Below are 25,271 nucleotides of genomic sequence, written 5' to 3' on the forward strand. Positions count from 1 at the left end.
TAATTTGCTGATGATACAAAGATAGGTGGAAAAGCAAGTTGAGATGAGGACACAAAGTGTCTGCAAAGGGATATTGACAGGTTAAGCGAATGGGCAAAAATTTGGCAGATGGAATATAATGTGGGAAAATGTGAAGTCATCCACTTTGGGAGGAAAAATAAAAAAGCAAAATATTATTTGAATGGAGAAATATTACAAAATGCTGCGGTACAGAGGGATCTGGGTGTCCTCGTACATGAAACACAAGAAGTCAACATACAGGTGCAGCAGGTAATCCGGAAAGCAAACGTAATATTGGCCTTTATTTCTCGGGGGATGGAGTATAAAAGCAGGGAAGTCATGCTACAACTGTACAGGGTGCTGGTGAGACCACACCTGGAGTACTGCGAACAGTTCTGGTGCCCTTATTTCAGGAAGGACATACTTGCATTGGAGGCAGTTCAGAGAAGGTTCACTAGGTTGATTCCGGGTATGGAAGGGTTGTCTTATGAGGAAAGATTGAACAGGTTGGGTCTATACTCATTGGAGTTTAGAAGAATGAGAGGAGATCTTATTGAAATATACAAGATTCTGAGGGGACTCGATAGGGTAGATGCTGAGAGGATGTTACCCCTCATGGGGGAATCTAAAACTAGGGGGCATAGTCTTAGAATAAGGGGTCGCCCGTTTAAGTCGAAAATGAGGAGGAATTTCTTCTCCCAGAGGGTCGTGAATCTTTGGAATTCTTTACCCCAAAAAGCTGTGGAGGCTGAGTCATTGAAAACATTCAAGGCTGAGTTAGACAAACTTTTGCTCAGCGAGGGAGTCAAAAGAAATGGGGAAAAGGCGGGAAAGTGGAGTTGAGATAAAAATCAGATCAGCCATGATCTCATTAAATGGTGGAGCAGGCTCGAGGGGCCGAATGGCCTCCTCCTGCTCCTATCTCTTATGGTCTTGTGTTTGTTACACGCATGTGTGTTGCATATTTGTTACACGTGTGTTATGCGTGCATGTTTGTTGTGCGTGTTGTGTATGTGGTGTGTGTTACCCGTGTCTGTTTGTTGCACACGTGTGTGTGTGTGTGTGTGTGTGTGTGTGTTGAGCTGTCGACTGAGGCTGTGCAGTTGATACTCGGTTTGTGTGCATGCGCTGTGTGTGGTTCGCACCGAGCATTAACGTAGATGGGAATCGGCTTTGACCCACCAGGTACTTCCTCCACTCCGTGACGTACAGACTCGACCCGAGGTGGGAAACTTACTCCGGAACAAGCTGGTGCGACTGATGACTCACATCGACACCGATCTCAAACGCTGTGCTGCCGAATTCCTCTTTGTGCTTTGCAAGGAGAGCGGTGAGAGCCCAGAACCCCTCTGAATTCCCTCTCCGTCCTCTCCTCGCCTTGTGTTCCCTCGAGTATAGAAGATTAAGGGGTGATCTTGGAACATAGGAACAGGAGGAGGCCATTCAGCCCCTCGTGCCTGCTCCGCCATTTGATAAGATCATGGCTGATCTGTGATCTAACTCCATATACCTGCCTTTGGCCCATATCCCTTAATACCTTTGGTATTTAAATTTAGCAATTGAGCTAGTATCAATTGCCGTTTGCGGAAGAGAGTTCCAAACTTCTACCACCCTTTGTGTGTAGAAATGTTTTCTAATCTCGCTCCTGAAAGGTCTGGCTCTAATTTTTAGACTGTGCCCCCTACTCCTAGAATCCCCAACCAGCGGAAATAGTTTCTCTCTATCCACCCTATCTGTTCCCCTTAATATCTTATAAACTTCGATCAGATCACCCCTTAACCTTCGAAACTCCAAAGAATACAACCCCAATTTGTATAATCTCTCCTCGTAACTTAACCCTTGAAGTCCGGGTACCATTCTAGTAAACCTACGCTGCACTCCCTCCAAGGCCAATATGTCCTTCCGAAGGTGCGGTGCCCAGAACTGCTCACAGTACTCCAGGTGCGGTCTAACCAGGGTTTTGTATAGCTGCAGCATAACTTCTGCCCCCTTGTACTCCAGTCCTCTAGATATAAAGGCCAGCATTCCATTAGCCTTATTGTTTATTTTCTGCACCTGTTCATGACACTTCAATGATCTATGTACCTGAACCCCTAAGTCCCTTTGGACATCCACTGTTTTTAACTTTTTACCATTTAGAAAGTACCCTGTTCTATCCTTTTTTGATCCAAAGTGGATGACCTCACATTTGTCTACATTGAATTCCATTTGCCACAGTTTTGCCCATTCACCTAATCTACCAATATCGCTTTGTAATTTTATGTTTTCATCTACACTGCTTACAATGCCACCAATCTTTGTGTCATCGGCAAACTTAGATATGAGACTTTCTATGCCTTCATCTAAGTCGTTAATAAATATTGTGAATAATTGAGGCCCCTGCTGGACTCCACTAGTCACATCCTGCCAATGTGAATACCTACCCATTATCCCTACTCTCTGTCGCCTTTCGCTCAGCCAACTTCCGAACCAGGTCCATACTTTTCCCTCGATTCCATGGGCTTCTATCTTAGCTAACAGTCTCTTATGTGGGACCTTATCAAATGCCTTCTGGAAGTCCATATAAATAACATCCATTGACATTCCCCTGTCCACGACTTTAGTCACCTCTTCAAAAAATTCAATCAGGTTTGTCAGGCACGACCTACCTTTCACAAATCCATGCTGGCTCTCTCTGATTAACTGAAAATTCTCGAGGTGTTCAGTCATCCTATCCTTAATTATAGACTCCAGCATTTTCCCCACAACAGATGTTAGGCTAACTGGTCTATAATTCCCTGGTTTCCCTCTCTCTCCTTTCTTAAAAAGCGGAGTGACATGTGCAATTTTCCAATCTGGAGGGACAGTTCCTGAATCTGGAGAACTTTGAAAGATTATAGTTAGGGCATCTGCAATGTGCTCACCGACTTCCTTTAAAACCCTGGGATGGAAACCATCTGGTCCTGGGGATTTGTCACTCTTTAGTGCTATTTTTTTCTTCATTACTGTTGCTTTGCTTATGTTAATTTTATCGAGTCCCTGTCCCCGATTCAATATTAGTTTTCTTGGGATTTCCGGCATGCTATCCTCTTTTTCTGCTGTAAATACTGACGCAAAGTAATTGTTCAACATGTCCGCCATTTCCCCATTGTCAATGACAATATCCCCACTTTCAGTTTTTAAGGGGCCAACACTGCTCCTGACCACCCTCTTTTTCCTAATATAACTATAAAAGTTCTTCGTATTGGTTTTGATATCCCTTGCGAGTTTCTTTTCATACTCTCTTTTTGTAGCTCTTACTATCTGTTTTGTGACCCTTTGTTGATCTTTGTATCTTTCCCATTCGCCAGGATCTGTGCCATTTTTTGCCTTTTTCTATGCCCTTTCCTTACGTCTTATACTGTCCCTTACCTCTTTAGTCGTCCATGGCTGTTTTTTTTGGCAAGTAGAGTTCTTGCCCCTCAGGGGTATAAACCGGTTCTGTATCACGTTAAATGTTTCTTTAAACATTTCCCACTGATCATCAGTCGTTTTACCCATGAACAGATTTGCCCCGTTTACTGTGGACAGTCTCTGTCTCATCCCATTGAAGTCGGCCTTACTCAAGTCTAGAATCTTAGCAGCTGATTCACTTTTTTCCCTTTCAAACACTGCATTGAACTCGATCATGTTATGATCACTATTGGATAGATGTTCACGCACAGTTAAGCCGTTAACTAAATCTGGTTCATTACTCATTACTAAATCTAGTATGGCTTGCCCCCTTGTTGCCTCTAGGACATACTGTTGTAGAAAACTATCCCAGACACACTCAAGAAATTCACTACCTTTCTGACAGTTGCTCGTCTGCTTTTCCCAATCTATGTGAAGGTTAAAGTCCCCCATTAAGACCACTATGCCTTTGTTACACACTTGTCTAATCTCTGCATTTATACAATCTAGCACTTCAGAGCTGCTGCCAGGGCTCCTATACACAACTCCCACTATAGTCTTCGATCCTTTCCTATTTCTCAATTCAACCCATAAGGTCTCTGTTGGCTGCTTACCTCTCGTTATATCCTCCTTTATCTTTGAAATGATTTAATCTCTAATCATTCAGGCTACTCCTCCCCCTCTTCCATTTTCCCTATCTCTCCTGTAGACCTTATAACCTGGTATATTTAGTTCCCAATCCTGACCATCCTGCAGCCATGTCTCAGTAATAGCTATCATGTCATACCCTCCAATTTGAATTTGAACCTGTAGTTCATTTAATTTATTCCTTATACTCCGTGCATTTGTATATAGAACTCTTAGTTGGGCCACACACCCTGGTCTGACCTTCAGCTTTGATGCTGGGTTAATCACTTTACGCCTTCTAGTTTTTATTTTATCTGTCGTGTCTAAAGTACACTTTCTTTCTGCTGCTCTACGCTTTTCCCTTTCACTTGTTCTTGAACAAGTGTTTGTACTATTTGTATTGTAAATTTCCCCTGGGTCTTCCCCTCTCTTGCTGCTCTCAACTTTATTCCCTTCTGACTCCCCGCTCAGGTTCCCATCCCCCTGCCACTCTAGTTTAAACCTTCCCCAACACCACTAGCAAACACCCCCGCGAGGACATTGGTCCCGGTCCTGCTCAGGTGTAACCCGTCCCGTTTGTACAGGTCCCACCTTCCCCAGAACCGGTCCCAATGTCCCAGGAATCGAAATCCCTCCCTCCTACACCATCCCTGCAGCCACGCACTCATCCTGTCTATTCTCCTGTTCCTATACTCACTAGCACGTGGCACTGGTAGTAATCCTGAGATCACTACCTTTGAGGTCCTGCTTTTTAATTTATCTCCTAACTCCTTAAATTCACCTTGCAGGACCTCATCCCTTTTTTTACCTATGTCGTTGGTACCGATATGCACCACGACTACTGGCTGTTCACCCTCCCCCTCCAGAATGTCCTGCCGCCGCTCCGTGACATCCTTGACCCTAGCACCAGGGAGGCAACATACCATCCTGGAGTCATGTTTGCGGCCGCAGAAACGCCTATCTGTTCCCCTTACAATCGAATCCCCTATCACTATAACCCTGCCACTCTTCTTCCTCCCCTCCTGTGCAGCAGAGCCACCCGTGGTGCCCCGAACCTGGCTCTTGCTGCTTTCCCCTGATAAGCCATCTCCCCCAACAGTATCTAAAGCAGAATATCTGTTTGAGAGGGAGATGGCCCCAGGGGACTCCTGCTCTACCTGCCTCGTCCTTTTACTCTGCCTGGCGGTCACCCATTTCCTTTCTGCCTGCGTAATCTTTACCTGCGGTTTTACCACCTCTGATTGAAGTGTTTATGATGATTAAAGGATTTGTTAGGGTAGATAGAATGGGCATATATTCTGTGGAGTTCAGAAGAATGAGAGGTTATCTCATTGAAAAGTATAAATTTCTGAGAGGGCTTGACAGGGTAGATGCTGAGAGAACGTTTCCCCTGACTGGAGAGTCTAGAACTCGGGGGCATAGTCTCGGGATAAGGGATTGGCCATTTAGGACTGAGATGAGGAGGAATTTCTTCACTCAGAGGGTTGTGAATCTTTGGAATTCTCTCCCCCAGAGGGCTGTGGATGCTCAGTCATTGAGTATATTCAAGACTGAGATTGATGGATATTTTGACACTAAGGGAATCAAGGGATATGGGGATTGGGCGGGAAAGTGGAGTTGAGGTCGAAGATCAGCCATGATCTGATTGAATGGCGGAGCAGGCTCGAGGGGCCGAATGGCCTACTCCTGCTCCTATTTCTTATGTTCTTATGGAGAGAAACGATTTCCTCTGGTGGGGGGAGTCCAAAACAAGGGGGCATAACCTTAAAATTAGAGCCAGGCCGTTCAGGGGTGATGTCAGGAAGCACTTCTTCACACAAAGGGGAGTGGGAATCTGGAACTCTCTCCCCCAAAAAAGCTGTTGAGGCTGGGGGTCAATTGGAGCTTTCAAGACTGAGATCGATAGATTTTTGTTGGGTAAGGGAATTAAGGGTTAAGGAACCAAGGGGGGTAAATGGAATTAAGATACAGATCTGCCATGATCTAACTGAATGGTGGAACACGCTCGAGGGGCTGAATGGCCTCCTCCTGCTCCTTTGTACTGCAGTTGGCAGTTTAATTACTTTGGCAATTCCTTCAGGTGAAACAGACATCTGATTGTGATGAGGGATTTGTTCGGGGTTTCCATCTCTCCAGGATTGTCCGGGAATCACCAGGAATTACAGATTGATTTCCTGAACTCTGCTGTGGGCAAGAATCCCAGGGTGTCTGAAATAAATCGTGTGTCCTGGAACAGTTTTGTTCATTCGTTACAAAAATATTGGAGATGAGAAGCAAAGGCTGTTTGATTGACGGTCAAGAATCATCCAATCGGGGAACGAAGAGTCTGTTCACTTCTCAATGGGAAGGAGGGGGCGGGGCAAGCAAAGATTGACATGTCGGGTGACCAATGGCAAGAGTGTGAGGGCGGGGCATGCAAAGGATAAGTGTGTCGGGTGACCAATGGCGGGAGAGGAGGGGCGGAACGGTCGGAGGTGGCCGGTCATGTGATGCAACCTCCAGGAATATGTCCAACCAGAGTTGGCAACCCTGAAACCAGTGGCGATCGAGGAGCAGAGTCTGGTCCGCGTTCCCCCCGCCCCCCCCCCCCCCCGTCTCTCCCCCGCCCCCCCCGCCCCCCGTCTCTCCCCCGCCCCCCCCCCCCCCGTCTCCCCCCCCCCCCCCCCCCGTCTCTCCCCCGCCCCCCCCGCCCCCCGTCTCTCCCCCGCCCCCCCCCGCCCCGTCTCTCCCCCGCCCCGTCTCTCCCCCGCCCCGTCTCTCCCCCGCCCCGTCTCTCCCCCGCCCCGTCTCTCCCCCGCCCCGTCTCTCCCCCGCCCCGTCTCTCCCCCGCCCCGTCTCTCCCCCGCCCCGTCTCTCCCCCCGCCCCGTCTCTCCCCCGCCCCGTCTCTCCCCCGCCCCGTCTCTCCCCCGCCCCGTCTCTCCCCCGCCCCGTCTCTCCCCCGCCCCGTCTCTCCCCCGCCCCGTCTCTCCCCCGCCCCGTCTCTCCCCCGCCCCCCCCCCCGCCCCGTCTCTCCCCCGCCCCCCCCGCCCCGTCTCTCCCCCGCCCCCCCCCCGCCCCGTCTCTCCCCCGCCCCCCCCCGCCCCGTCTCTCCCCCGCCCCCCCCGCCCCGTCTCTCCCCCGCCCCGTCTCTCCCCCGCCCCGTCTCTCCCCCGCCCCGTCTCTCCCCCGCCCCGCCTCTCCCCCGCCCCGCCTCTCCCCCGCCCCGTCTCTCCCCCGCCCCCCCCGCCCCGTCTCTCCCCCGCCCCCCCGCCCCGTCTCTCCCCCGCCCCCCCGCCCCGTCTCTCCCCCGCCCCCCCCGCCCCGCCCCCCCCGCCCCGCCCCTCCCCGCCCCGTCTCTCCCCCGCCCCGTCTCTCCCCCGCCCCGTCTCCCCCGCCCCGTCTCTCCCCGCCCCGTCTCTCCCCCGCCCCGTCTCTCCCCCGCCCCGTCTCTCCCCCGCCCCGTCTCTCCCCCGCCCCGTCTCTCCCCCGCCCCGTCTCTCCCCCGCCCCCCCCCGCCCCGTCTCTCCCCCGCCCCGTCTCTCCCCCCGCCCCGTCTCTCCCCCGCCCCGTCTCTCCCCCGCCCCGTCTCTCCCCCGCCCCGTCTCTCCCCCGCCCCGTCTCTCCCCCGCCCCGTCTCTCCCCCGCCCCGTCTCTCCCCCGCCCCGTCTCTCCCCCGCCCCGTCTCTCCCCCGCCCCGTCTCTCCCCCGCCCCGTCTCTCCCCCGCCCCCCCCCGCCCCGTCTCTCCCCCGCCCCGCCCCCCCCGCCCCGCCCCCCCCCGCCCCCCCGCCCCGCCCCCCGCCCCGCCCCCCCGCCCCGCCCCCCCCCGCCCCGCCCCCCCCGCCCCCCCCCGCCCCGCCCCCCCCGCCCCGCCCGCCCCGCCCCCCCGCCCCCCCCCCGCCCCGCCCCCCCGCCCCGCCCCCCCGCCCCGTCTCTCCCCCGCCCCGCCCCTCCCCCCCCCGTCTCTCCCCCGCCCCGCCTCTCCCCCGCCCCGCCTCTCCCCCGCCCCGCCTCTCCCCCGCCCCGTCTCTCCCCCCGCCCCGTCTCTCCCCCGCCCCGTCTCTCCCCCGCCCCGTCTCTCCCCCGCCCCGTCTCTCCCCCGCCCCGTCTCTCCCCCGCCCCGTCTCTCCCCCCGCCCCGTCTCTCCCCCCGCCCCGTCTCTCCCCCGCCCCGTCTCTCCCCCGCCCCGTCTCTCCCCCGCCCCGTCTCTCCCCCGCCCCGTCTCTCCCCCGCCCCGTCTCTCCCCCGCCCCGTCTCTCCCCCGCCCCGTCTCTCCCCCGCCCGGTCTCTCCCCCGCCCGGTCTCTCCCCCGCCCCCCCCCGCCCCGTCTCTCCCCCGCCCCCCCCCGCCCCGCCTCTCCCCCGCCCCGCCTCTCCCCCGCCCCGCCTCTCCCCCGCCCCGCCTCTCCCCCCGCCCCGCCTCTCCCCCGCCCCGTCTCTCCCCCGCCCCGTCTCTCCCCCGCCCCCCCCCCCGCCCCGTCTCTCCCCCGCCCCCCCCGCCCCGCCCCCCCCGCCCCGCCCCTCCCCCGCCCCGCCTCTCCCCCGCCCCGTCTCTCCCCCGCCCCGTCTCTCCCCCCGCCCCCCCCGCCCCGTCTCTCCCCCGCCCCCCCCGCCCCGCCCCCCCCCCGCCCCGCCCCTCCCCCGCCCCGTCTCTCCCCCGCCCCGTCTCTCCCCCGCCCCCCCCGCCCCGTCTCTCCCCCGCCCCGTCTCTCCCCCGCCCCGTCTCTCCCCCGCCCCGTCTCTCCCCCGCCCCGTCTCTCCCCCGCCCCGTCTCTCCCCCGCCCCGTCTCTCCCCCGCCCCGTCTCTCCCCCGCCCCGTCTCTCCCCCGCCCCGTCTCTCCCCCGCCCCGTCTCTCCCCCGCCCCGTCTCTCCCCCGCCCCGTCTCTCCCCCGCCCCGTCTCTCCCCCGCCCCGTCTCTCCCCCGCCCCGTCTCTCCCCCGCCCCGTCTCTCCCCCGCCCCCCCCCCGCCCCGCCCCCCCCGCCCCGCCCCGCCCCCCCCCGCCCCGTCTCTCCCCCGCCCCCCCCCCCGCCCCCCCCCCCGCCCCGTCTCTCCCCCGCCCCCCCCGCCCCGTCTCTCCCCCGCCCCCCCCGCCCCCCCCCCCTCCGCCCCCCCCCCTCCGCCCCGCCCCTCCCCCACCCCGTCTCTCCCCCGCCCCGTCTCTCCCCCGCCCCCCCCGCCCCGTCTCTCCCCCGCCCCGTCTCTCCCCCGCCCCGTCTCTCCCCCGCCCCGTCTCTCCCCCGCCCCGTCTCTCCCCCGCCCCGTCTCTCCCCCGCCCCGTCTCTCCCCCGCCCCGTCTCTCCCCCGCCCCGTCTCTCCCCCGCCCCGTCTCTCCCCCGCCCCGTCTCTCCCCCGCCCCGTCTCTCCCCCCGCCCCGTCTCTCCCCCGCCCCGTCTCTCCCCCCCCGCCCCCCCCCCCGTCTCTCCCCCGCCCCGTCTCTCCCCCGCCCCGTCTCTCCCCCGCCCCGTCTCTCCCCCGCCCCGTCTCTCCCCCGCCCCGTCTCTCCCCCGCCCCGTCTCTCCCCCGCCCCGTCTCTCCCCCGCCCCGTCTCTCCCCCGCCCCGTCTCTCCCCCGCCCCGTCTCTCCCCCGCCCCGTCTCTCCCCCGCCCCGTCTCTCCCCCGCCCCGTCTCTCCCCCGCCCCGTCTCTCCCCCGCCCCGTCTCTCCCCCGCCCCGTCTCTCCCCCGCCCCGTCTCTCCCCCGCCCCGTCTCTCCCCCGCCCCGCCCCCCCCGCCCCGCCCCCCCGCCCCGTCTCTCCCCCGCCCCGTCTCTCCCCCGCCCCGTCTCTCCCCCGCCCCGTCTCTCCCCCGCCCCGTCTCTCCCCCGCCCCGTCTCTCCCCCGCCCCGTCTCTCCCCCGCCCCGTCTCTCCCCCGCCCCGTCTCTCCCCCGCCCCGTCTCTCCCCCGCCCCGTCTCTCCCCCGCCCCGTCTCTCCCCCGCCCCGTCTCTCCCCCGCCCCGTCTCTCCCCCGCCCCGTCTCTCCCCCGCCCCGTCTCTCCCCCGCCCCGTCTCTCCCCCGCCCCGTCTCTCCCCCGCCCCGTCTCTCCCCCGCCCCGTCTCTCCCCCGCCCCGTCTCTCCCCCGCCCCGTCTCTCCCCCGCCCCGTCTCTCCCCCGCCCCGTCTCTCCCCCGCCCCGTCTCTCCCCCGCCCCGTCTCTCCCCCGCCCCCCCCCCCCGCTCCGCGTCCCTCCCCCGCCTCCCCCGCTCCCCGTGTCTCCCCCCCGCCCCCCCCGCTCCCCGTCTCTCCCCCGTCTCTCCCCCGCCCCCCCCGCCCCGTCTCTCCCCCGCCCCCCCCGCTCCGCGTCTCTCCCCCGCCCCCCCCGCCCCGCGTCTCTCCCCCGCCCCCCCCGCCCCGCGTCTCCCCCCCCGCCCCCCCCCGCCCCCAAATCCTCTCCTTTTTCCCTTTATTCAAATTTTAACTCAAATAAATGTTTGAGATTTTTCCCTTTGAGATTTATTAAACGCGCTGCTGATGATTTAGTCGGTGAAGGTCCGGCCTGATGCGAACGCTCGGCCTGGGGCTGGGACATGGGCTGGATTACAGGATCCCCCTGACCGACCCATTGCCCTGACGATGCTCGTTGCTGGGCCTGGACTCGGGGAACTGGCCGTGGACCTGCTCCTGAATTGGGCGAGGGTCTCGCCGACTGGTTCCTGCCCCTCTAACTGCTCCCCTCCGATTTTTATTCTCATTCAGTTGCGAGGTTTGTAAAATACACCGGCTACGGGAATGCAGCAGGACTGCTCGCTGCCAGAGGCCTGATGGGAGGCGCCAGAGCGGAGGGAATGTATTCGGAAGATGAAGATACCGACACTGAAGAATATAAAGAAGCCAAAGCCAAGTGAGTCCCTGTCAGTTCAACATCATCAACAGCCTGTGTTTATACAGCCCCTTTAACATAGTGAAACGGCCCAGGGCAAATCACTGGAGCGATTATCAAACAAAATTTGACACCGAGCCACATGAGGAGATGTTAGGACAGGTGAAGAGGGAGGTTTTAAGGAGCGTCTTAAAGGAGGAGAGAGAGGCAGAGAGGGTTTAGGGAGGGAATTCCAGAGTTTGGGGCCGAGGCAGCTGAAGGCACGGCCGCCAATGGTGGAGCGATGGAAATCAGTGATGTGCAAGAGGCCGGAATTGGAGGAGCGCAGAGATCTCGGAGGGTTGTAGGGGCTGGAGGAGGTTACAGAGATACGGAGGGGTGTGGGGCTGGAGGAGGTTACAGAGATAGGGAGGGGTGTGGGGCTGGAGGGAGTTACAAAGATAGGGTGGGGTGTAGGACTGGAGGAGGTTACAGAGATAGGGAGGGGTGTCGGGCTGGAGGGGGTTACAGAGATAGGGAGGGGTGTGGGGCTGGAGGAGGTTACAGAGATAGGGAGGGGTGTGGGGCTGGAGGGGGTTACAGAGATAGGGAGGGGTGTGGGGCTGGAGGAGGTTACAGAGATAGGGAGGGGTGTGGGGCTGGAGGGGGTTACAGAGATAGGGAGGGGTGTGGGGCTGGAGGGGGTTACAGAGATAGGGAGGGGTGTGGGGCTGGAGGAGGTTACAGAGATAGGGAGGGGTGTGGGGCTGGAGGAGGTTACAGAGATAGGAAGGGGTGTGGGGCTGGAGGGAGTTACAGAGATAGGGAGGGGTGTAGGACTGGAGGAGGTTACAGAGATACGGAGGGGTGTGGGGCTGGAGGAGGTTACAGAGATAGGGAGGGGTGTGGGGCTGGAGGGGGTTACAGAGATACGGAGGGGTGTGGGGCTGGAGGAGGTTACAGAGATAGGGAGGGGTGTGGGGCTGGAGGGAGTTACAGAGATAGGGTGGGGTGTAGGACTGGAGGAGGTTACAGAGATAGGGAAGGGTGTGGGGCTGGAGGGGGTTACAGAGATAGGGAGGGGTGTGGGGCTGGAGGGGGTTACAGAGATAGGGAGGGGTGTGGGGCTGGAGGGGGTTACAGAGATAGGGAGGGGTGTGGGGCTGGAGGAGGTTACAGAGATAGGGAGGGGTGTGGGGCGAGAGGAGGTTACAGAGATAGGGAGGGGTGTGGGGCTGGAGGGTGTTACAGAGATAGGGAGGGGCTGGAGGAGGTTACAGAGATAGGGAGGGGTGTGGGGCTGGAGGGGGTTACAGAGATAGGGAGGGGTGTCGGGCTGGAGGGGGTTACAGAGATAGGGAGGGGTGTGGGGCTGGAGGGGGTTACAGAGATAGGGAGGGGTGTGGGGCTGGAGGGGGTTACAGAGATAGGGAGGGGTGTCGGGCTGGAGGGGGTTACAGAGATAGGGAGGGGTGTGGGGCTGGAGGGGGTTACAGAGATAGGGAGGGGTGTGGGGCTGGAGGGGGTTACAGAGATAGGGAGGGGTGTCGGGCTGGAGGGGGTTACAGAGATAGGGAGGGGTGTGGGGCTGGAGGAGGTTACAGAGATAGGGAGGGGTGTGGGGCTGGAGGGGGTTACAGAGATAGGGAGGGGTGTGGGGCTGGAGGAGGTTACAGAGATAGGGAGGGGTGTGGGGCTGGAGGGTGTTACAGAGATAGGGAGGGGTGTAGGACTGGAGGGAGTTACAGAGATAGGGAGGGGCTGGAGGAGGTTACAGAGATAGGGAGGGGTGTGGGGCTGGAGGGAGTTACAGAGATAGGGAGGGGCTGGAGGAGGTTACAGGGATAGGGAGGGGTGTGGGGCTGGAGGGGGTTACAGAGATAGGGAGGGGTGTGGGGCTGGAGGGGGTTACAGAGATAGGGAGGGGTGTGGGGCTGGAGGGGGTTACAGAGATAGGGAGGGGTGTGGGGCTGGAGGAGGTTACAGAGATAGGGAGGGGTGTGGGGCTGGAGGGTGTTACAGAGATAGGGAGGGGCTGGAGGAGGTTACAGAGATAGGGAGGGGTGTGGGGCTGGAGGAGGTTACAGAGATAGGGAGGGGTGTGGGGCTGGAGGGGGTTACAGAGATAGGGAGGGGTGTCGGGCTGGAGGGGGTTACAGAGATAGGGAGGGGTGTAGGGCTGGAGGGAGTTACAGAGATAGGGCGGGGCTGGAGGAGGTTACAGAGATAGGGAGGGGTGTAGGGCTGGAGGGGGTTACAGAGATAGGGAGGGGTGTAGGGCTGGAGGGGGTTACAGAGATAGGGAGGGGTGTAGGGCTGGAGGGGGTTACAGAGATAGGGAGGGGCTGGAGGGGGTTACAGAGATAGGGAGGGGTGTGGGGCTGGAGGAGGTTACAGAGATAGGGAGGGGCTGGAGGGGGTTACAGAGATAGGGAGGGGTGTGGGGCTGGAGGAGGTTACAGAGATAGGGAGGGGCTGGAGGGGGTTACAGAGATAGGGAGGGGTGTGGGGCTGGAGGAGGTTACAGAGATAGGGAGGGGTGTCGGGCTGGAGGGTGTTACAGAGATAGGGAGGGGCTGGAGGAGGTTACAGAGATAGGGAGGGGTGTGGGGCTGGAGGGGGTTACAGAGATAGGGAGGGGTGTGGGGCTGGAGGGGGTTACAGAGATAGGGAGGGGTGTCGGGCTGGAGGGGGTTACAGAGATAGGGAGGGGCTGGAGGGGGTTACAGAGATAGGGAGGGGTGTGGGGCTGGAGGGGGTTACAGAGATAGGGAGGGGTGTAGGGCTGGAGGGGGTTACAGAGATAGGGAGGGGTGTGGGGCTGGAGGGGGTTACAGAGATAGGGAGGGGTGTCGGGCTGGAGGGGGTTACAGAGATAGGGAGGGGTGTGGGGCTGGAGGAGGTTACAGAGATGGGGAGGGGTGTGGGGCTGGAGGGGGTTACAGAGATAGGGAGGGGTGTGGGGCTGGAGGAGTTACAGAGATAGGGAGGGGTGTGGGGCTGGAGGGGGTTACAGAGATAGGGAGGGGTGTCGGGCTGGAGGGGGTTACAGAGATAGGGAGGGGTGTAGGGCTGGAGGGAGTTACAGAGATAGGGAGGGGCTGGAGGAGGTTACAGAGATAGGGAGGGGTGTAGGGCTGGAGGGGGTTACAGAGATAGGGAGGGGCTGGAGGGGGTTACAGAGATAGGGAGGTGTGTGGGGCTGGAGGAGGTTACAGAGATAGGGAGGGGTGTGGGGCTGGAGGAGGTTACAGAGATAGGGAGGGGTGTAGGGCTGGAGGGAGTTACAGAGATAGGGAGGGGCTGGAGGAGGTTACAGAGATTGGGAGGGGTGTAGGGCTGGAGGGGGTTACAGAGATAGGGAGGGGTGTAGGGATGGAGGAGGTTACAGAGATAGGGAGGGGTGTGGGGCTGGAGGGGGTTACAGAGATAGGGAGGGGTGTAGGGCTGGAGGGGGTTACAGAGATAGGGAGGGGTGTAGGGCTGGAGAGGGTTACAGAGATAGGGAGGGGTGTGGGGCTGGAGGAGGTTACAGAGATAGGGAGGGGTGTGGGGCTGGAGGGGGTTACAGAGATAGGGAGGGGTGTGGGGCTGGAGGGGGTTACAGAGATAGGGAGGGGTGTGGGGCTGGAGGAGGTTACAGAGATAGGGAGGGGTGTGGGGCTGGAGGAGGTTACAGAGATAGGAAGGGGTGTGGGGCTGGAGGGAGTTACAGAGATAGGGAGGGGTGTAGGACTGGAGGAGGTTACAGAGATAGGGAGGGGTGTGGGGCTGGAGGGGGTTACAGAGATAGGGAGGGGTGTGGGGCTGGAGGGAGTTACAGAGATAGGGAGGGGTGTGGGGCTGGAGGGGGTTACAGAGATACGGAGGGGTGTGGGGCTGGAGGGAGTTACAGAGATAGGGAGGGGTGTGGGGCTGGAGGGGGTTACAGAGATACGGAGGGGTGTGGGGCTGGAGGAGGTTACAGAGATAGGGAGGGGTGTGGGGCTGGAGGGAGTTACAGAGATAGGGAGGGGTGTGGGGCTGGAGGGGGTTACAGAGATACGGAGGGGTGTGGGGCTGGAGGAGGTTACAGAGATAGGGAGGGGTGTGGGGCTGGAGGGAGTTACAGAGATAGGGAGGGGTGTGGGGCTGGAGGGGGTTACAGAGATAGGGAGGGGTGTGGGGCTGGAGGAGGTTACAGAGATAGGGAGGGGTGTGGGGCTGGAGGGGGTTACAGAGATAGGGAGGGGTGTCGGGCTGGAGGGGGTTACAGAGATAGGGAGGGGTGTGGGGCTGGAGGGGGTTACAGAGATAGGGAGGGGTGTCGGGCTGGAGGGGGTTACAGAGATAGGGAGGGGTGTGGGGCTGGAGGGGGTTACAGAGATAGGGAGGGGTGTGGGGCTGGAGGCGGTTACAGAGATAGGGAGGGGTGTGGGGCTGGAGGGGGTTACAGAGATAGGGAGGGGTGTCGGGCTGGAGGGGGTAACAGAGATAGGGAGGGGTGTGGGGCTGGAGGGGGTTACAGAGATAGGGAGGGGTGTGGGGCTGGAGGAGGTTACAGAGATAGGGAGGGGTGTGGGGCTGGAGGAGGTTACAGAGATAGGGAGGGGTGTGGGGCTGGAGGGGGTTACAGAGATAGGGAGGGGTGTGGGGCTGGAGGGGGTTACAGAGATAGGGAGGGGTGTGGGGCTGGAGGAGGTTACAGAGATAGGGAGGGGTGTGGGGCTGGAGGGGGTTACAGAGATAGGGAGGGGTGTGGGGCTGGAGGAGGTTACAGAGATAGGGAGGGGTGTGGGGCTGGAGGGGGTTACAGAGATAGGGAGGGGTGTGGGGCTGGAGGAGGTTACAGAGATAGGGAGGGGTGTGGGGCTGGAGGGTGTTACAGAGATAGGGAGGGGTGTAGGACTGGAGGGAGTTACAGAGATAGGGAGGGGCTGGAGGAGGTTACAGAGATAGGGAGGGGTGTGGGGCTGGAGGGAGTTACAGAGATAGGGAGGGGCTGGAGGAGGTTACAGAGATAGGGAGGGGTGTGGGGCTGGAGGGGGTTACAGAGATCGGGAGGGGTGTGGGGCTGGAGGGGGTTACAGAGATAGGGAGGGGTGTGGGGCTGGAGGGGGTTACAGAGATAGGGAGGGGTGGAGGGCTGGAGGGGGTTACAGAGATAGGGAGGGGTGTGGGGCTGGAGGGGGTTACAGAGATAGGGAGGGGTGTGGGGCTGGAGGGGGTTACAGAGATAGGGAGGGGTGTGGGGCTGGAGGAGGTTACAGAGATAGGGAGGGGTGTGGGGCTGGAGGAGGTTACAGAGATAGGGAGGGGTGTGGGGCTGGAGGGGGTTACAGAGATAGGGAGGGGTGTGGGGCTGGAGGGGGTTACAGTGATAGGGAGGGGTGTGGGGCTGGAGGGGGTTACAGAGATAGGGAGGGGTGTGGGGCTAGAGGAGGTTACAGAGATAGGGAGGGGTGTCGGGCTGGAGGGGGTTACAGAGATAGGGAGGGGTGTGGGGCTGGAGGAGGTTACAGAGATAGGGAGGGGTGTGGGGCTGTAGGGGGTTACAGAGATAGGGAGGGGTGTGGGGCTGGAGGGGGTTACAGAGATCGGGAGGGGTGTGGGGCTGGAGGGGGTTACAGAGATAGGGAGGGGTGTGGGGCTGGAGGGGGTTACAGAGATAGGGAGGGGTGTGGGGCTGGAGGGGGTTACAGAGATAGGGAGGGGTGTGGGGCTGGAGGGGGTTACAGAGATAGGGAGGGGTGTGGGGCTGGAGGGGGTTACAGAGATAGGGAGGGGTGTAGGGCTGGAGGGGGTTACAGAGATAGGGAGGGGTGTGGGGCTGGAGGGGGTTACAGAGATAGGGAGGGGTGTGGGGCTGGAGGGGGTTACAGAGATAGGGAGGGGTGTGGGGCTGGAGGGGGTTACAGAGATAGGGAGGGGTGTGGGGCTGGAGGAGGTTACAGAGATAGGGAGGGGTGTGGGGCTGGAGGGGGTTACAGAGATAGGGAGGGGTGTAGGACTGGAGGAGGTTACAGAGATAGGGAGGGGTGTAGGACTGGAGGAGGTTACAGAGATAGGGAGGGGTGTAGGGCTGGAGGGGGTTACAGAGATAGGGAGGGGTGTAGGACTGGAGGAGGTTACAGAGATAGGGAGGGGTGTGGGGCTGGAGGGGGTTACAGAGATAGGGAGGGGTGTAGGACTGGAGGAGGTTACAGAGATAGGGAGGGGTGTGGGGCTGGAGGGGGTTACAGAGATAGGGAGGGGTGTCGGGCTGGAGGGGGTTACAGAGATAGGGAGGGGTGTGGGGCTGGAGGGGGTTACAGAGATAGGGAGGGGTGTGGGGCTGGAGGGGGTTACAGAGATAGGGAGGGGTGTGGGGCTGGAGGGGGTTACAGAGATAGTGAGGGGTGTGGGGCTGGAGGGGGTTACAGAGATAGGGAGGGGTGTGGGGCTGGAGGGGGTTACAGAGATAGGGAGGGGTGTAGGGCTGGAGGGGGTTACAGAGATAGGGAGGGGTGTGGGGCTGGAGGGGGTTACAGAGATAGGGAGGGGTGTGGGGCTGGAGGGGGTTACAGAGATAGGGAGGGGTGTGGGGCTGGAGGGGGTTACAGAGATAGGGAGGGGTGTAGGGCTGGAGGGGGTTACAGAGATAGGGAGGGGTGTGGGGCTGGAGGGGGTTACAGAGATCGGGAGGGGGCGAGGGCCATGGAGGGAGTTACAGAGATAGGGAGGGGGCGAGGGCCATGGAGGGATTTGAAGCGTATTCTCATAACTGGAGCAAAATCTGCACCTGCTGTGGGTGCGTCTGTTACTGGATTAATAATCCAGAGTTCGAGAGATCAAACGCTCCAAGGCAGTTTGAGAATTTGAATTCAGTTTTTAAGAAAAAACACCTGGAAATAAAAATCTGGACTCAGTAAAAGTGACCTGAAGCTGTCGGATTGTCATTAAAAACCCGACTGGTTCACTGATGTCCTTTTAGGAAGGAAACCTGCCGTCCTTACCCGGTCTGGGCCTATAGGTGACTCCAGTCTCCGTGCCCACGTGGTTGACTCCTCACTGCCCTCTGAAGCGGCCGAGCGAGACGCTCAGTTTGCGGCAAACCTGCAGCTGTTCAGGAAGAATGCCGACGACCACCTGCTCGGGGTAACGAGGGGCAGGCTATAAATGCCGGCCTCGCCAGCGACGCCCGCATCCCGTGAGTGAAAATAGAAAAGATTCTAAGTTGCGATAAGAAAAAATTAATTTCGGAACGGCAGCTTTGGGCCCCTCCCACGGTCGAACAGCTTGGGAGTGGTGACTATCTCGGCTCACGTAGGGTGAGGTACTGGGGGGGCAGCAGCACCCTCCTGTCTGTGAGTGTACTGAGCGAGGGCTGAGCCAGGGAGGAGGGAGAACTTTCAGTCCACTCAGTCTCTGAACCTCTCACCCTCCCGCACTGTGTGTGTGTTGCAGCATTAATCCCGTGACTGGGCGGGTCGAGGAGGTGGTGGTGAATCCCATGGACAGAATGACGGACGAGCAGAAGGAGTACGAGGCCATGAAATTGTTCAACATGTTCGACAAGCTGTCCAGGTAACAGTGACATAAGAACATAAGAAATTGGAGCAGGAGTAGGCCAATCGGCCCCTCGAGCCTGCTCCGCCATTTAATAAGATCATGGCTGATCTGGTCCTAACCTCAAATCTAAATTCATGTCCAATTTCCTGCCCGCTCCCCGTAACCCCTAATTCCCTTTACTTCTAGGAAACTGTCTATTTCTGTTTTAAATTTATTTAATGATGTAGCTTCCACAGCTTCCTGGGGCAGCAAATTCCACAGACCTACCACCCTCTGAGTGAAGAAGTTTGTCCTCATCTCAGTTTTGAAAGAGCAGCCCCTTATTATAAGATTATGCCCCTAGTTCTAGTTTCACCCATCCTTGGGAACATCCTTACCGCATCCACCCGATCAAGCCCCTTCACAATCTTATATGTTTCAATAAGATCGCCTCTCATTCTTCTGAACTCCAATGAGTAGAGTCCCAATCTACTCAACCTCTCCTCATATGTCCACCCCCTCATCCCCGGGATTAACCGAGTGAACCTTCTTTGTACTGCCTCGAGAGCAAGTATGTCTTTTCTTAAGTATGGAGACCAAAACTGTATGCAGTATTCCAGGTGCGGTCTCACCAAAACCTTATATAACTGCAGCAATACCTCCCTGTTTTTATATTCTATCCCCCTAGCAATAAAAGCCAACATTCCGTTGGCCTTCTTGATCACCTGCTGCACCTGCATACTAACCTTTTGATTTTCTTGCACAAGGACCCCCAGATCCCTTTGTACTGCAGTACTTTCCAGTTTCTCGCCATTGAGATAATAACTTGCTCTCTGATTTTTCCTGCCAAAGTGCATAACCTCACATTTTCCAACATTGTATTGCATCTGCCAAATCTCCGCCCACTCACCCAGCCTGTCTATATCCCCTTGTAGGTTTTTTATGTCCTCCTCACTCTCTACTTTCCCTCCCATCTTTGTATCATCTGCAACCTTTGATACGTTACACTCGGTCCCCTCCTCCAAATCGTTAATATAGATTGTAAAGAGTTGGGGACCCAGCACCGACCCCTGTGGAACACCACTGGCTACTGGTTGCCAGTCCGAGAATGAACCATTTATCCCAACTCTCTGCTTCCAGTTAGATAACCAATCCTCCACCCATGCCAGAATATTACCCCCAATCCAGTGATTCTTTATCTTGAGCAATAATCTTTTATGTGGCACCTTGTCGAATGCCTTCTGGAAGTCTAAATACACTACATCCACTGGTTCCCCTTTATCCACCCTGTACGTTATGTCCTCAAAGAACTCAAGCAAATTTGTCAGACATGACTTCCCCTTCGTAAAGCCATGCTGACTTTGTCCTATTAAATTATGTTTATCCAAATGTTCTGCTACTGTCTCCTTAATAATAGACTCCACAATTTTACCCACCACAGATGTTAGGCTAACTGGTCTATAATTTCCAGCCTTCTGCCTACTACCCTTTTTAAATAAGGGTGTTACATTCGCAGTTTTCCAATCTGCCGGGACCCTTGCTGAGTCCAGAGAATTTTGGAAAATTATTACCAAAGCATCCACAATCCCTACTGCCACTTCCCTCAAGACCCTAGGATGTAAGCCATCAGGTCCAGGGGATTTATCCGCCTTGAGTACCAATTCCTTAGTGATTTTAATCGTATTTAGCTCCTCCCCCCCCACCGCCCAGAGCCCCCCGTTTGTCCAGTGTTGGGATATTCTTAGTGTCCTCTACCGTAAAGACTGAAACAAAATATTTGTTCAGCATTTTTGCCATCTCCATGTTTCCCACCATTAATTTCCCGGTCTCATCCTCTAAGGGACCTATGTTTGCCTTAGCCACCCTTTTTCTTTTTATATAACTGTAGAAACTCTTGCTATCTGTTTTTATATTTTTTGCTAATTTATTTTCATAATCTATCTTCCCTTTCTTAATCAATCCTTTCGTTACTTTTTGTTGTCTTTTGAAGACGTCCCAATCTTCTATCCTCCCACTAAGTTTGGCTACCTTATATGTCCTTGTTTTTAGTCGGATACTATCCTTAATTTCTTTACTTAGCCACGGATGGCTGTCATTTCTTTTACACCCTTTTTTCCTCAGTGGAATGTATATTTTTTGAAAGTTGTAGAATAACTCCTTAAATGAACACAATAACTCCTTAAATGAACACAATAACTCCTTAAATGAACACTATTCCCGTCAGGGCCTTGACACCTGCTCCGTGAAGCTGAGTGTTACACCTTTAAATAAAGGTGTAGGTGTTTAGCCGACTGAAGCCCAACATTCAGGAGCGAGATTAGAAAACATTTCTACACGCAAAGGGTGGTAGAAGTTTGGAACTCTCTTCCGCAAACGGCAATTGATACTAGCTCAATTGCTAAATTTAAATCTGAGATAGATAGCTTTTTGGCATCCAAAGGTATTAAGGGATATGGGCCAAAGGCAGGTATATGGAGTTAGATCACAGATCAGCCATGATCTTATCAAATGGCGGAGCAGGCTCGAGGGGCTGAATGGCCTACTCCTGTTCCTATGTTCCATAGAGAGAAATAAGTGGAGTCAGGTCGAAATACTTAGAGTCAAGTTGTCCTGTACTTTATAGAATCTGATCCAACTGTTCCCTGGATGTTAAAACTCTGTTAAAGATAAAAATGAAAATATGTTGAGTAGATTGGGACTCTACTCATTGGAGTTCAGAAGAATGAGAGGCGATCTTATTGAAACATATAAGATTGTGAAGGGGCTTGATCGGGTGGATGCGGTAAGGATGTTCCCAAGGATGGGTGAAACTAGAACGAGGGGGCATAATCTTAGAATAAGGGGCTGCTCTTTCAAAACTGAGATGAGGAGAAACTTCTTCACTCAGAGGGTAGTAGGTCTGTGGAATTTGCTGCCCCAGGAAGCTGTGGAAGCTACATCATTAAATAAATTTAAAACAGAAATAGACAGTTTCCTAGAAGTAAAGGGAATTAGGGGTTACGGGGAGCGGGCAGGAAATTGGACATGAATTTAAATTTGAGGTTAGGATCAGATCAGCCATGATCTTATTGAATGGCGGAACAGGCTCGAGGGGCCGATTGGCCTACTCCTGCTCCTGTTTCTTATGTTCTTATAAAACAGATTTGATTCTTATCAGTTCTTAAAAAAAAACACGTAGGGCTCAAACTCGGCCTTTGTGACGTTAACAAGAAAGGTGACAGAACCTCTGTATAAAATTCCAGCCCCGATTTCAGGCACGGTGTTAACGTGTTTAAAATGAACAGACTCTCTCCGTTGTTAAAATAGCGACAGAGGAATTCGCTCCAATGGGTTAACATCACTCAGCGTGACTTCAGCTGATTATTTCTGGGCTAGTTTCACTCTGACCTTTAGCAGATTCATTGAATGAATCGATTGAAAGGGTTTCTGTGTTCACGTGTCACGTTTGTCTGGCCGTAGAACGGAGGGATCAGCTCCGAGGGCGTGATTGATTTCCAGTTGCCACTTTGCCCCTTTTAAGTTTGCTGCGGGTACAAATATTGCTCCCCAGTTAGAAAGTAATAAAATGAATATTGGTGGCTTGGCGTATAACTGCCCCGCGCAGTGTGAGAGTGAGCCCCAGGGAGCAGGAGAGCTCTCCCCCCGTCCCGTTACCGGTCTCCACTGTTCACAATATTCGTCCCCTTTATATCAGGAACGCTCTCGTTAACGCTGGTGTTCTTTAAACGCAGGGAGAAGATTATCCAGCCGATGGGAGTGGCCCCGGACGGGAAGATGGCTCCTTTCGAAGAGGCAATGCACCAGCTGGCCGATCGGCGAGAATTGTCCGACTCAGACTCTGATTCAGACTGAGACGGCCGACCTTGAGGAGTGTGGGCCGCTCGATGAGTTTTTTTTTACTCCATTAGTTTCCATAAGTGACTGGTAGGTTTAGTCGTGTCTGTGCTGTTTGTGCAGCGTCCCAGTAAAGGGGTCTGGTGAACGGGCCATGCTGGACACGTCAGACTGAGCACTGGCCTGTAACCAAATATCAAACCACACGCAAGAAACTGTCGAGGTGATTCCTCCAACGGCAGCACGAAGAATACACTGATACACGGGGAATATTTATAATTGTTTTGTTAAAGGCAAACATTAAGAGGGTATTTATGTTGGACAAAGGGCTGATTCCTGCTCTGCCCTCCCCTTTAACAGATCAGCAACATCTGCTGCCATTATAGTGAGGCTGTGAGTTGCACACTCGGGCTATCGGTGAGTGTGCAAACCCCTCACTGTCGATCTGGTGTGAACACTGACCCCTGTTCAATCGTTGCGTTATATACTCAGGACGTGATATGGCCATCGGGCTCCATGTGTGTTTCCCCAATTCTCACTGGACTCTTCACCTCCCCTCTCCCAGCCCCAGCTCCTCCTTTCCCCCATTGGTAGATTTTCAGTTTTTCTGATTGGGGGGTGGTATTTACCCACAGAAAAGGCCAATCGCAGAGCACCATCAGTTCATCTTTTAAAGGTGAAGGGTGAGAAACTTTACAATACCAGGCCCAGGCTGACCCGAGAGAGAGGGGGGAACGGGACCGGGCTGACCCGAGAGAGAGAGGGGGGAACGGGACCGGGCTGACCCGAGAGAGAGGGGGGAACGGGACCAGGCTGACCCGAGAGAGAGAGGGGGGAACGGGACCAGGCTGACCCGAGAGAGAGAGGGGGGAACGGGACCAGGCTGACCCGAGAGAGAGAGGGGGGAACGGGACCAGGCTGACCCGAGAGAGAGGGGGGAACGGGACCAGGCTGACCCGAGAGAGAGAGGGGGGAACGGGACCAGGCTGACCCGAGAGAGAGAGGGGGGAACGGGACCAGGCTGACCCGAGAGAGAGAGGGGGGAACGGGACCAGGCTGACCCGAGAGAGAGAGGGGGGAACGGGCCCGGGCTGACCCGAGAGAGAGAGGGGGGAACGGGACCGGGCTGACCCGAGAGAGAGAGGGGGGAACGGGACCAGGCTGACCCGAGAGAGAGAGGGGGGAACAGGACCAGGCTGACCCGAGAGAGAGAGGGGGGAACGGGACCAGGCTGACCCGAGAGAGAGAGGGGGGAACGGGACCAGGCTGACCCGAGAGAGAGGGGGGAACGGGACCAGGCTGACCCGAGAGAGAGAGGGGGGAACGGGACCAGGCTGACCCGAGAGAGAGAGGGGGGAAGGGGCCCGGGCTGACCCAAGAGAGAGGGGGGAACGGGACCAGGCTGACCCGAGAGAGAGAGGGGGGAACGGGCCCGGGCTGACCCGAGAGAGAGAGGGGGGAACGGGACCAGGCTGACCCGAGAGAGAGAGGGGGGAACGGGACCAGGCTGACCCGAGAGAGAGGGGGGAACGGGACCAGGCTGACCCGAGAGAGAGAGGGGGGAACGGGACCAGGCTGACCCGAGAGAGAGAGGGGGGAACGGGACCAGGCTGACCCGAGAGAGAGGGGGGAACGGGACCAGGCTGACCCGAGAGAGAGAGAGAGAGGGGGGAACGGGACCAGGCTGACCCGAGAGAGAGAGGGGGGAACGGTACCAGGCTGACCCGAGAGAGAGAGGGGGGAACGGGACCGGGCTGACCCGAGAGAGAGAGAGGGGGGAACGGGACCGGGCTGACCCGAGAGAGAGAGGGGGGAACGGTACCAGGCTGACCCGAGAGAGAGAGGGGGGAACGGGACCAGGCTGACCCGAGAGAGAGAGGGGGGAACGGGACCAGGCTGACCCGAGAGAGAGAGGGGGGAACGGGACCAGGCTGACCCGAGAGAGAGAGGGGGGAACGGGACCAGGCTGACCCGAGAGAGAGGGGGGAACGGGACCAGGCTGACCCGAGAGAGAGAGGGGAGAACCGTACCAGGCTGACCCGAGAGAGAGAGAGAGAGGGGGGAACGGGACCAGGCTGACCCGAGAGAGAGAGGGGGGAACGGGACCAGGCTGACCCGAGAGAGAGGGGGGAACGGGACCAGGCTGACCCGAGAGAGAGAGGGGGGAACCGTACCAGGCTGACCCGAGAGAGAGAGGGGGACGGGACCAGGCTGACCCGAGGGAGAGGGGGGAACGGGACCGGGCTGACCCGAGAGAGAGAGGGGGACGGGACCAGGCTGACCCGAGAGAGAGAGAGGGGGGAACGGGACCGGGCTGACCCAAGAGAGAGGGGGGAACGGGACCAGGCTGACCCGAGAGAGAGAGGGGGGAACGGGCCCGGGCTGACCCGAGAGAGAGAGGGGGGAACGGGACCAGGCTGACCCGAGAGAGAGAGGGGGGAACGGGACCAGGCTGACCCGAGAGAGAGGGGGGAACGGGACCAGGCTGACCCGAGAGAGAGAGGGGGGAACGGGACCAGGCTGACCCGAGAGAGAGGGGGGAACGGGACCAGGCTGACCCGAGAGAGAGAGAGAGAGGGGGGAACGGGACCAGGCTGACCCGAGAGAGAGAGGGGGGAACGGTACCAGGCTGACCCGAGAGAGAGAGGGGGGAACGGGACCAGGCTGACCCGAGAGAGAGAGGGGGGAACCGTACCAGGCTGACCCGAGAGAGAGAGGGGGACGGGACCAGGCTGACCCGAGGGAGAGGGGGGAACGGGACCGGGCTGACCCGAGAGAGAGAGGGGGACGGGACCAGGCTGACCCGAGAGAGAGAGAGGGGGGAACGGGACCGGGCTGACCCGAGAGAGAGGGGGGAACGGGCCCGGGCTGACCCGAGAGAGAGGGGGGAACGGGCCCGGGCTGACCCGAGAGAGAGGGGGGAACGGGACCAGGCTGACCCGAGAGAGAGGCGGGAACGGGACCAGGCTGACCCGAGAGAGAGGCGGGAACGGGCCCGGGCTGACCCGAGAGAGAGGCGGGAACGGGCCCGGGCTGACCCGAGAGAGAGGCGGGAACGGGCCCGGGCTGACCCGAGAGAGAGGCGGGAACGGGCCCGGGCTGACCCGAGAGAGAGGG

The 25,271-nt window shown here is 58.1% G+C and overlaps 1 protein-coding gene across 1 annotated transcript in view; it reads left to right on the forward strand.

Annotated features, from left to right (window-relative positions):
- The window catches only part of LOC137327800 (synembryn-A-like), a 43,640-nt gene extending 20,727 nt beyond the window's left edge, over nucleotides 1-22,913 (forward strand). Inside the window, exons 5-8 of the mRNA XM_067993608.1 lie at nucleotides 1,161-1,330; nucleotides 10,709-10,853; nucleotides 18,237-18,356; nucleotides 22,052-22,913. Of these exons, the coding sequence (XP_067849709.1) occupies nucleotides 1,161-1,330; nucleotides 10,709-10,853; nucleotides 18,237-18,356; nucleotides 22,052-22,172 (556 nt within the window). The 3' untranslated portion in view covers nucleotides 22,173-22,913. The remainder of the gene's footprint in view (nucleotides 1-1,160; nucleotides 1,331-10,708; nucleotides 10,854-18,236; nucleotides 18,357-22,051) is intronic.
- Nucleotides 22,914-25,271: the final 2,358 nt, after the last annotated feature.

This window comes from Heptranchias perlo, chromosome 12 (genome assembly GCF_035084215.1).
Source record: "Heptranchias perlo isolate sHepPer1 chromosome 12, sHepPer1.hap1, whole genome shotgun sequence".
Classification (NCBI taxonomy): Eukaryota; Metazoa; Chordata; class Chondrichthyes; order Hexanchiformes; family Hexanchidae; genus Heptranchias; species Heptranchias perlo.